A 10,844-nucleotide genomic window follows, 5' to 3' on the forward strand; every position below is an offset into this window, starting at 1 on the left:
TCATGACATCTCTTTATTGCAATATAGGATCAAACAGAAGAATAAGGATAGATTGTTAGATTGGATTAGGTCTCTGCCTTAGAGCCTTGTTTCCTTTTTGTACATAGTTTTTTTTTCTTTCTGTTTTTTGACTTCTGTACATAACTTTCTTTAAGTTGGAGTAATAAATTGTTGTGGGGCTGTTGCCTCACAGTCTTGGGTTTCATTATAATTTTTTATGCTCCATGCTTGTTTTACACCAATTCCACTATGTTTTACTTACACTTCGTTGCACTTTTATATATTTTTCGGCACACCTATTGACAAGATGCCACAGTGCCAGTACCATGTTTTCTGTTGTTTTGTATTTCGGAAAAGCTGTACAGGAAATATTATCGGAATTGGACGAAACAAAAGCCGAAGATCTTATTTTTCTATGACGGAGACGAAGTCCGGAGGAAAGACGAAGAGAGGCCACATGGTGGCCAGACCATGCCTAGGCGCGGTCTGGCCCTGGCCCGCGCCTAGGGGTGGTGTGGGGCCACCTAGCCTCCACCGACCTTGCCCTTCCGCCTATAAATTCCCTTCAGCGCAAAACCCTAAATACATAAGCCTCCGTCCCAGAAAAGTTCCGTAGCTCCGCCGCCGCCGAAGACAAGATCCGGGGGACAGAAGTCTGTGTTCCGGCACCCTACCGGGATGGGGAATTGCCCCCGGAGCCATCTCCATCGACTCCACCGCCATCTCCATCGCCGTTGCTGACTCCCATGATGAGGAGGGAGTAGTTCTCCCTCGGGGTTGAGGGCTTTACCGGTAGCTATGTGGTCTATCTCTCTCTCCCATGATATGATCTTTATGTGATAGTGAGCTTTGTAATCTAGTGGAATATGTAGATGTTATTCCCCAACTATTGTGCTACTCAAGTAGTTTTATGATGTGATCTCTGAGGACATCTTGTCCAACGGTGTGAAGGTGACAGTGTGCACACCATGTTTATTTCTTAAGCTTAATTTACAGAAATACTTATAAATTGTGGTGTCTAGTTAGTACCATCTTTGTATGCTCAAAGTGACAGCGTGGGGTATCCATAGATTGGGAATGCGAACTTTAAGGAATGCTTATGCAGCCCTACACAGTGAATTTGTGTTTGTTATCAAATCGGAGAGTGATTCAGAGTAGCATAATGAAGAGATAATATTTATGTATTCAATTATGGTATCATTGTTGAGAGTGTCCACTAGTGAAATTAAGAGCCCTAGGCCTTGTTTCTAAGCATTGTAACACCGTTTACAACCAATTCTGCTACATGTTTGCTTGCTGCCATTTTTATTTCAGATTGCAATTACTACTTACAATCATCCATATTACTTGTATTTCACTATCGCTTCGCCGAATTAGTGCACACTACAGGAAATCCGTTCTATTGCAACGCTCTAATTCATGGAAATAAGTGCCATATCGCCGCAATAGGTACCTGTTGCATCCAAAAGGTGTTCGTTGGGCGTCGTTGCGAATAATGGCGTGGTACTAGGCTGCTTCCGCAGAATTAGTTTCGTGGCAACTAAATTGGTTTGTTGCAACCATTAATGCGGGAAATTGCCACGCGTTTTTTTGTGGCAGCACTCACCTAATGCAACCGTATTTATTTGTGGGTATAGATCTAGTGCAACAAATACCAAACCGTGGTGAGTGACTACTATGTCAACAGCGCGTGTTTCGTTGCACATGCCCTTTCGTTGGAATAGGCCAGTTTATTTTCCACGTCCAATTTTGTCGAAAAAAAATATGCCAACAAACCTTATATGCGTGGAAAAGATGATTGGCCACAAACAACTCAATCGTGGTAAAAGAATTTTTTGGTATCGCGACGGCCAAATTAGTTGAAGTGACAAACTACTGCGAAAATGGAAAATTCCGTGGCCATAATTTATTTCAACACAAATAGTTTTGGTGGCAAGAAACTATGTCAACAAATCTTATATGCGTGGAAAAACCGAATGGCCACAAACAACTCAATCGTGGTAAAAGAATCATATTTTCTTTTACAATGGGCTGTGAACCTATGTGGTGCACTCTTCTCTGTGTTAAACTCGAAATCACGCTTGACTGCATGTTGACGAATGGCCAACTTAAACTCATTCATATTAGGATATGTCGATCCTACGGTCCTTGGAGAGTCTTCTCTATCGTACTCAACATTTGGTGCATGGGCTCATGTACATCCTCATCCTCCTTTACTTGGTTCTCATCCTCACTCTCATCCACACTCACATCCTCAGGAAAATAGTTTTCGTCCTTCTCTTTATCAACAAATAGAACCACATTTAAAGGAATATGTTCTTTATCTGAATACATGTTCTCTTCTTCATCAATACCAACATGCTCATTCTTGGGTACTGGGTTCCGAAGGTAACTATCCTCATCTTATGATGTCTTGTTGTTCGGTTGGACATACTTAGTGATTGACGTATATGGTTCAGAGGGATCACAATATTGAATGAACATTTGAACAGACTTTGTCTCCGAGTGTTTCTCAAACATTGTCATCAATTCTTGATTAGATTTTATTTCTGAAAATGTGTTCAGAACCTCATCATAGTATTGAAGATGTGCAACTTCCAAATATCTAGGTGCATACTCCTCTACTATTGATGCCACCAAATCATTATAATTTGTCAAGTCTGAGTCAATAATCTGCTGAAAACAGAAACTACTGATTTATTTTCTAGCTTTTTTGGGGTTGCCAAGCAATCTTATTACCAAACAAAAACTAGAATTGGGAGCCATCCTGTGAATGAAATATGCACCCATAAGCACTACTACTAACAAGAAAATCAAGGAGCATTTTTTTGCATTGGAGAAACAAGATCATACCGTTCGGCCACCCTGCCCGCCTCTCCATCCGCCGCTCCCTCGGCCTCCACCTGCAGAACCCCACTAGCACCTCCTTCTTCTCCCATTGCTAAGCCCACGCCGCCGACGCTTCGTCGCGAGCCGTGCCGCCGCTGCTTCTCCGCTTCTAGGGTTAGCCGCTGTAATATCCCAGGTTTAGAGACAAAAAAAATGAGAGAACACCAAAGTGTGCATTGCATTCATGCATAAAAAATCCGGGGAATTTTCGCGCTTTCAAATAAAACTTACCACGATGAATCGAAGTTTCACTTGACTTGCTTGGAATAGAAGTAGATCATCAAGTCAAGCGCTATAAACTTCACTGTGATCTTTGCTAAAACCTTATTTTGGGTAGAGATGATTTGATCTATGTATTAGATCAAATGGAATTAGATTTACAACAACACATTCTTTAATAATCAAAACCTAACTTATTAACACTTGAAAGTTAGCAACTAACTTTGTGTGTAAATTAATTCACTTATAAATAAGGTAAACCACAGGGTCTAAAGTGCATAAAAGCCACACATTCTTATTTAAATCATAACTTATTAAATACATGGAATATCATAAAACTAAATCCATTTACATTACGAATTATAGTTCAAACTATTTGAATCAAACTAACTATGAGTATTTTGAAACTCATATGACCATGCCTTGGTGAAATCAAACCCAACTATCCAAGATTGAGGAATAACCTTCAACCTGAACCTTTTGACCAATATTATAATGTAAATCCAATCAAAGATGGTATGATGACTCATCCACAATAATACAACTCTCCATAAGATATTTAGTAACAAATGCCACTTGGCTATCCAAAAATAAATCATATGAGAGGATAATCTCTATGCCACATAGGATGAAAATATCTACATGACTTGCACTCCAAGCTATGCCACCTCATGCTCAAAGGATTGCTATGGATGAGGGCATGACAACCAAGCACCTTACTCATCAAACCAACGCAAGAGTCACCACCTATGTGTCATGATACTAGAGCTTGCCCAAGCCTATAAATAGAGCCACACCCTTCATCCTTTTTCTCATCTTGTAGCATGATACATGTGAGCAAACACATAGAGCCACTACATGTGAATTAGCTAGGATCAAGATGAAGAAGCTAGGAGGTGGAGGCATACCACAAGATGCAGGTTTACCAGATTTCCTGAAGAACAAGCTACAGAAGATACCAAGGTAGAATTCCTAGGCAAACCATATATTTAGAGGATCATATCATCATCTCTTGAGTAGGACCTTTGGATATTCCAAGACATTGATAAGTGAGAGAAGTTATAATACTAATCATAGCCATGTTCATACAAGCATATTAGAGAAGTACTAAACCTAGTTATTCAAGTCAATATTTGATCTTGGAGAGAGAACCATAATTCACTAATGAATAATTATGAGGCCAATACTTTGATCATTACAAATTGGGTGATGATCATAAACCCTAAGAATCCAAGTGAGTGTGTTGACAGAGGTAATAAAGAAGAGAGATTAGTGAGGAATAAGTGGATCATGTCTAATGCATGATCTTACTTTATAAATTGAGATGATAAGTTAAACCTATACATGTGATCCATAGATCTCATTCTTCACATGAAATGATAAATACATCAATAGTAGTTAATCCAGACCAATACTCATGCCTTGTGTAGTATTGATATGGTATTTAAAACCTTGCCTATCCAAACATCTTCTTAAACCCTAAGAACCATTATTCACATAAAATCATGAACCAATCCCATTCTTAATACCATTTAACTTAAACCCTAACTATAATTATAAATATGGGAACAAATCATATTGTTAAGTACTAGATCAACCTAATCAAGTGTTCATTATGCACAAGTTATAAAATTTCCAAACCACTTAAATAGATTTGGTTCTCAAGTGAAAAAGGAATTGAGATAAAAATCTAAACCTATTTCTATGTTAATTAAACGTCACAACATAGCAATCCAATCAAAAAAATTCAATGTTTATTTAAACAACAAAATGATACAGCATTATTATCAATTTATGTTGATATTCAAATAATTTAGAACCTGCAAAACAAAGCAGAAATCAATTTGAATTCAAATCTCAAATTCAAACCAGAAAATAGAAAACAGAAATAAGAAAAAGAGAGAGACTTACCTGGTGGACCGCAGTAGCCCAGCAGACCAGCCCACGTCGAGGCCCAGCAAGGGACCAAGAGCAACTCAGCCCAAGCCAAATACCGATTCGGGGGCTTTAAAAATCGTGCAAAGGAGAGAAGCTCTCTTCTCCTTCTTCCCCGGCGTCGACAGCGCAGAGGAGGAGCTCGGCCACGTCCTCGACGAGGATAAGAACGCCGCCGGACGTCAACGAGTCCCTCAGAACCTCGCCCAATCCTTTCTGCGTCCGAGCCTATCCAGGAGCATCAAGATTCACGCCCTAGCTCACTTCACCGTTGCCATTGCATCCCGGCGGTCACCGTCGGTGAAGTGACGATTCCGACATCGTCGTGGCCTATAAAACCACCTACAAAACCTCCGTGATGTCCTTGTTCATCTCCGCTCCTTCATTCACCCCCTAACCTTCTCTATCCCTCACCATCATCCATTCACTGTCGCCGGCATCGAGGACGAACTCGACGGTACAGGCCACCCCAGTCTCCGGCGCAAGGTCGAGGAGGTGCGCCTCGGCACGTAGATCCTCTGGAAGGAAGCACGCATCAAGTGGAGCTCGGAGCCAGAAGAATTTCACCGTTCCCTTTCTCAGTACATCGCCGGCAATGGCGAAATCGAGCTCAACTCCGGCGGTCATCGACGCCATCGACCACACCATCATTCTCAGGGTGAGCTTGCGCATCTGTAGGGCCTACTCTCGCATCCTAGAAGTATCTGTAGCTCCAGATTGATGGTTGGCCGGAGTGCACCGCCGCGGGACATGGTCGCCGGCGTAGCTCCGGTGATCCCCTTACGAAACCAACACCACCATCGGTCTCAGCATGTCGAGGAGAGTCGAAAACCATCAGTAGTTCATCCCGGGAGGCCGTAAACTGGCGGCGCCGTCGTCTACTGGTCGCCGGCGTCTAGCCGTCGACGAAGTCGACGTGGCGTGTGGGGTCACTGGTCGTTGTTGACTGGTCGTTGCCATCGTGGCAGCTGACCCAGTCAATGACCCCACATGTCTGTCTCTAGAGCTAGATAACGAACCGGTACATTTAGTATTTTCAAGTTATTTCAAATTCCAGTAAATAGCTAAAACTTTGCAAAATCATAGAAAATTCATATCAACTCAGAAAAATATGAATAATATATCAAAATGCTCACAAAAATAAACTCTATTCAAATAAAATATAAAATAAAAATATGTGTCAAAATAAAAATTCACTTATTTTTAACTTTGTTAATTATATCTTTCCAATTGTTTTGAATCCAATTTGAATTCAATAATTTGTGAAGTTTCAAAATTAAATCTTAGCTATTCAGTAAGAAAATAAAATGTTAAGATTAATGTTCTTAATCTTCTTTTCATTAACTTAAGATATTAATGATAATTCATAAACCCTAATTTGCATATTACTATTTTCTATTTTCTTTAAATAGTAATAACTCAAGAAAATATTAAAAGCCAATATTATTTTGGTAGCCCAACAATTGTTTACTTAAACATCTGTAGTTAACAAGTTAAATACTTTAAACCTAATAACAATTATTAAACCCTAATTTCTAAATTAAACCTAAATAAGAATTACCTTAATTATTAAGTCTTGTGAAAATTAATAAAATGTCAACCCATTACTAATTTTGTTTCACAGTAATTAGTAACCACACTTATATTGCCAATTATCATTTTAATAGTTGTATCATGATTAGAAACCCTAATTCCAACATAAACATGAACCTTGATCTCATTATTTCATGTGATCAACCTAAATTAGTGCAACTCCAAAACCCTAGGGGTTTAGCCCATGTGATCCTATCCACTTCACCTTTATATATAGAAACTTAATAGACAACCAATGAATACATACTCATGATCCACTAAAATAAAACTAGGTACAATTCACAGGAGACCATCATCTCATGTATTTATTTTTGCTTAACACCTATATGATTCAATTAGTACCAGCTAAGTATAAACCCTAATTTGTTAATATGTTAGCACCATTAATACTCATACCTAGTATCACCATGGAATTCAACCTCAACCATCAAACCCTAGTAGAACCATAGTAATGAACCCTAATACCAATCTTGTGTAGTAATTCTCATCATATGCTCCTATTCAACTAAACCCTACTTAGAAAGTAATAACCCACTTAGCTTAGAAACCATTAGAGATTATTTAGCAAAGCAAATGTGAAGCCATAGTAAACCTAATAACAAACCTATGGAACCATCTTAATAACCATCCTTTGATATGATGTATATGAGAAACCCTAGCAATAAACCTACCAATACTTGCTATATAGAAACCATTCCAAGTTAAGAACCAACAAGTTGCTATTAGTGAAATTAAATGAATCCAATAGTAAACCCTAGAAGCCATAGCTCCTATTTTTAATAGTTCTTGTTCTTATTTAACCTGTTCTTCAAAAGTTATTCTTTTGAAATACAAATGTCAATCAAACCTTAGAAGCCTAATCCTTCTTTAAAATACTCATTATTTCTTAAACAACATGTTCTTCAAAAGTTATTCTTTTGAAATATAGTATAAGTAATCATCAACCATGTTCAGTAGAACTTAAAATTGACAACTGTTCTTTATATATTATTCCATCACTATTCTTTATGTGTATGATTGTTATGATGTCTTATATCACTTGGTTATGATGCTAATATAACCAAACACTAATAAGAACCTTGTTTGAGAATCATTCTAAAAGTGCAACCAACCCTAAAGAAATCTTTACAACTTATACATCCTAAATCATCGAGGTTAGGTTACGCTCGGGATGGTATTTCAGAATTTGGAGTTCTCACGCATCGAAGTTTTTGCCTGCATAATCTTGCAGTCAAGAAAGGCAAGTTCATCGCTTGCTCATGTCATTTGATTATTTGTATCAAACTATATGCAAAGTACTATACTTATCACTCATGCATTGAAAAGCAAAGTATTATTTTACAATTATGAATATGACTATGTGGTGGGCAATGGAACCATGGTATGTGTTGCTATGGTGGAGGTTCCATTGCATGGGTACTACTCATCTAGGACTAAGTACCAATGCCGTCCAGTGATTCTAGCGCCGTACATATCGCGTTGACCATAAGATCTATAATGGCTGCGGGGAAGCCAGCCGTATCTTTTCCCTTACGCACGCCAACGGATGCGCAGAGCCGGTGGGGTGTTGGAGGCACCGCCGCAATAGGTTGGGATATCCTTTTAAATCCCCATCCATTAGTGATGATAAGCTCTACGATCTATGAAGGATTGTCCGGAGTACACCGTGAGTAAAGCCGTATTATCGGGAGAAGTCTACTGGGGGTGTACGGTTGGACAAAAGGGTGGGTTTGCGAGTCGCGGAGAAGGCGGTGTGGGCTTGGATCTTACACCTGGCCTCACACCAAAGGAAGTGTGGACGGGAAAGTTAACGCCTGGTTGGCAACAAGGATAAGGTCTCTTATGGGAAAAGTAACGCACCTCTGCGAGAGGATACTGAATTGTGATCTGTCACTCCTCGTTCCGGGAAGGGAGCTGCGAACGCGGCAAAAAAGGAACTCCATGAAGTTCTAGTCAACTCCGTGAAGACCGACGGGCATAGTTTTCGGAATAAAATAAACCTTTTGAAGAAATGTTTATGAAAACTTGCATTGGCCTATGACTTTACGGTCTATGGCTGTAGCTAGTGCATGATACACCTATTTCCTAATATGAACTTGCTGAGTACGCTCGTACTCATTCCCTCCCATTTGAACCCCCTTCTTAGATCAAGGCGCCGAAGGAGAAACTACAGTGGAACTCGAAGACAAAGGAGTCAAGCTGCAACAAGATGAAGAATCCAATCAAAGAAGTCAATGGAGTCAACTTTGCATCAGTTATAATGGAAACCTAGACTAGTAATAGAAGGGAACCTTTCCCTAATCCTAGCACCTAAGTAGCTAGAGTTCTATAGCAAGCCAATTAGCTCTTAAACTTGAGTTAGCAATAAGATAGACTACGAGTCGTTCTTCTGGAGCTTTATTTGAAGTTTTACCTCACCTGTAAAGTAGGAGGTTGTGTTGATCTTATGTAAACAGCTCGTGTGTACTTCTATAGACATACCTTGGACTCGCATATGTTTCTGTTGTACCACTCCGAGAGATGTAATATGAGTGGAACGGTGTTTCATTTGTGTTATGTCAACGACTTGTGTACTACACCATGCAGTGGTACGCTGGGTCATCACAGCCGCCGCCGGGGTCGGGGGGGGGGTCGGGGTCGGGCGGGGGGCGAGGTCGGGGTCGGGGATGGAGAAGGATCCGATCGGCGGCGGCGGGCTTGGGGAGGGGGCTCCGGGGATGGGGATGGGGCGCCAGGGATGGCGATGGACGTGCGCGCTGCGATGGTGGAGGCGTCCAGCACGCGTTCGGGAACGGGGTGGTCGGGTTTGGTCCTTTTTCTTTTTTCTTCTCTTTTTCTCAGTAATAAGGGGTATAATAGTCCAGCAGTAAAATATTTAACGGGAGCAGCTAACAGAATTAACTGGAGGGCCAAATAAGGAATTAACCAAACTTTGTTTGCCAAAAAAGGAAGAATTTTTTTGCTAGGGCTAAGAAAGGAAGACAAACTTCAGCTAGGGCCAAATAAGGAATTCTCTCTTATTGACGTGCGCTATTTTTTATCAGATTTTTAAAACATTTTAAATTATATTTAAAAGCCATTTTAAAAATCAGGAGCACATGCTCCTGAGAGCAAATACGCCGCGTCTACTGATACTTGGTCCATGCTATGGATAGAAAATTTACTGAAGTAGCTAGGTTATGAAATGGATGGAAAGTTGCATGTGTATTCGGTACCAGCAAGGGAAAGCAATTTATGATGGATTAGTATGCATTGAGAGTGATGTTGAATTTTCCTGCTCGTCTCTACAGCATGTGCTCCTGGCATAAAATTGGTATGGGTTTCATTTTCCAAAGTTGGCTTTGGGGCGTAGCAGGAAATTGCTCCACGAGAGGAGAGTCGAGTCAGAAGTGGGCCAGAGACGGATCACCACGAGAGACCAATCAGTCCGTGTCGTCGTGTCGATGTATCACCCGGCCAGCCTCACGAGCAACCCTCCAGAGCTGAGCAATTTATTCCACTACTACTCCTGTAGCCCTGTGCTCCTGCTCTGCTTTTCCTTGCTGCTTTCTTTGATATCCTCGCCACCCACCCAACTCAAGTGAAGGCCCTCGAGCTGCGGCGGCAATGGCATCCAGGCTGCTGCTCGCCGTCGCTGTGGTGGCCGGCTGCGCGGTGGGGCTCTCCGGCGCGACGATCCACATCGCTGGGGCCAACCACGGGTGGAAACCCAACATGAACTACACCCTCTGGTCTCGCAGCCAGACCTTCTCCGTCGGCGACCTCATCTGTATGTTAATTGTAAACCCTTCTTCCCACCTCCCTCCAAGCTCCACTGCACTCACTGCAGTGTAAGCAAGAGCCTCCGTCAGATCTATCCATCTATCTGTGCAGCGTTCCGGTACCAGAATGGGACGCACAACGTGTTCGAGGTGAACGAGACGGGGTACGGCAGCTGCACCATGGACGGGGTCGCCGGCAACTGGACCTCCGGCAAGGACTTCGTCCCGCTCGTCGAGCCCCGCCGCTACTTCTTCATCTGCGGCAACGGCTTCTGCCAGGCCGGCATGAAGGTCGCCATCACCGTCATCGGCCAGGATTTCCAGTTCCACGACCACGGGCCAGAGATGGAGACAGATTGCCCTGCTGATTGCGGCACCGCCGCTGCCTCAGTTGCCGCTAGGCTCGTGGTCACAGCGCTCGCGGTTGCCATTGCTGCTCTCGCCTAG

General features: G+C 41.7%; 1 protein-coding gene across 1 annotated transcript; it reads left to right on the forward strand.

Annotated features, from left to right (window-relative positions):
* Window positions 1-10,242: 10,242 nt before the first annotated feature.
* On the forward strand, window positions 10,243-10,844 carry LOC124657584 (mavicyanin-like). The gene is made up of 2 exons (XM_047196112.1): window positions 10,243-10,405; window positions 10,510-10,844. The coding sequence occupies exons 1-2, from the start codon at window positions 10,243-10,245 to the stop codon at window positions 10,842-10,844; spliced, it is 498 nt and encodes a 165-aa protein (XP_047052068.1).

Source organism: Lolium rigidum, chromosome 5 (genome assembly GCF_022539505.1).
Source record: "Lolium rigidum isolate FL_2022 chromosome 5, APGP_CSIRO_Lrig_0.1, whole genome shotgun sequence".
NCBI lineage: Eukaryota > Viridiplantae > Streptophyta > Magnoliopsida > Poales > Poaceae > Lolium > Lolium rigidum.

Bases quoted from the DNA above. Each gene is read 5' to 3' on its own strand.
- LOC124657584 (XM_047196112.1), top strand. From the start codon at position 10,243: ATGGCATCCAGGCTGCTGCTCGCCGTCGCTGTGGTGGCCGGCTGCGCG. The intron at 10,406-10,509 runs GTATGTTAATTG...CTATCTGTGCAG, and splicing joins CTCCGTCGGCGACCTCATCT to CGTTCCGGTACCAGAATGGG.